Source organism: Perkinsus marinus, assembly GCF_000006405.1.
Source record: "Perkinsus marinus ATCC 50983 genomic scaffold scf_1104296928266, whole genome shotgun sequence".
NCBI lineage: Eukaryota > Perkinsozoa > Perkinsida > Perkinsidae > Perkinsus > Perkinsus marinus.
This window is the reverse complement of record NW_003216874.1, coordinates 15266-16410: the sequence shown is the minus strand read 5'-3', so window position 1 is coordinate 16410 and position 1145 is coordinate 15266. Positions and strand designations below refer to the sequence as shown.

The window sequence follows — 1145 nt, the reverse complement described above, 5'->3', positions numbered from 1 at the left end:
CCCTCCTCCCTACCTCCCCCTCATCTGAGCTTCCGCTTGGAATATTCTGAACATCTCCTTGGCAATGCGTTTTGGTAGAATCACATGACGGTACTCATACTTGTCATCAACGTACCTTATACGTGACTTTTGCGCATGTATTGGTGATGACAATGAGGAAAATGGTTTCTCTACACTTCTACTCGAATTCGTATATAAACTCCTATAGTTAGTGAAGAAACTCTTGAGCTCAGCTGAGGAGAACATGTACATGGTCAACTACAGGTGCTAGGGAAATTCTTATTAGTTTCTGTACACTTCTATGCGAATTCATATATGAACTCCCAAGCTCAGCTGAGAAAGACACCCATATATTCCTCCAACACTAGCGAGTATTTCACGTAAAATCAATTCATAAATTTACCCGAATTCATCTATAAACTCCTGAGCTCAGCTGAGGAAAGCAAACATATATTCACAACAAATAGCATTCCCACTCACTTGTCACTGTACTCCACTTCGTCAGGATAGTGCGGCATACTTCTCAACAGAAATGAAAAAATTACCCTAATAATTTCGTGGCGCGTGACGGAATAACTCAACACACTTTAATGACAGTTTACTGTGAATAATACGTAGCCATTATCATCCCAGTTTCGTGCCTCGAGTCATTTCAAGTTGTGGTGAATCTTCCAACACGTCAAAGTCAATTTCCTCATCTTCATCGGCGTCCTTTTTCTCCTCTTTACTCTTCAACGGACTGAAAATTTCATGAGAAAATTTGCCCACTTCTCACAAAGAAAAAAATAAAATCCTAAAACTATTTTTCGAAATTTCTGCAATTTGAAACGGATCAAAAACTCCCTCAACGAAGTTTCCTCAATTTTTCCAACTCTCGGAAAATCCAAATAAAAGAAGCCTGTCCGGTTGCATAAAATTCGCCGTGCGCGAGATACCACAATTCCCCCCTCTCCTACCCAGCGCTCAGCAGAACATACGACTTCGATGAGTGCGCAAACTTGATCAAATCCCCTTCTCGCAATTCATAGTACTTCGCCGCTGGCACTCTTTTCTCATTCACAAACGTGCCTAGTTGAATGGAGTTTCACCACCACCCTAGTGATATGAAAAACATATTCACGACTACTGCATATCACCGCGAATAT

The 1145-nt window shown here is 41.0% G+C and overlaps 1 protein-coding gene across 1 annotated transcript in view; it reads right to left on the bottom strand.

Moving 5' to 3' along the window:
- The window catches only part of Pmar_PMAR015175 (peptidyl-prolyl cis-trans isomerase D, putative), a gene marked incomplete at both ends in the record, with an annotated part of 6372 nt that overhangs the window by 672 nt on the left and 4555 nt on the right, over window positions 1–1145 (bottom strand). Inside the window, 2 exons of the mRNA XM_002788345.1 lie at window positions 14–115; window positions 677–739. Coding sequence (XP_002788391.1) covers window positions 14–115; window positions 677–739 — 165 coding nt within the window. The remainder of the gene's footprint in view (window positions 1–13; window positions 116–676; window positions 740–1145) is intronic.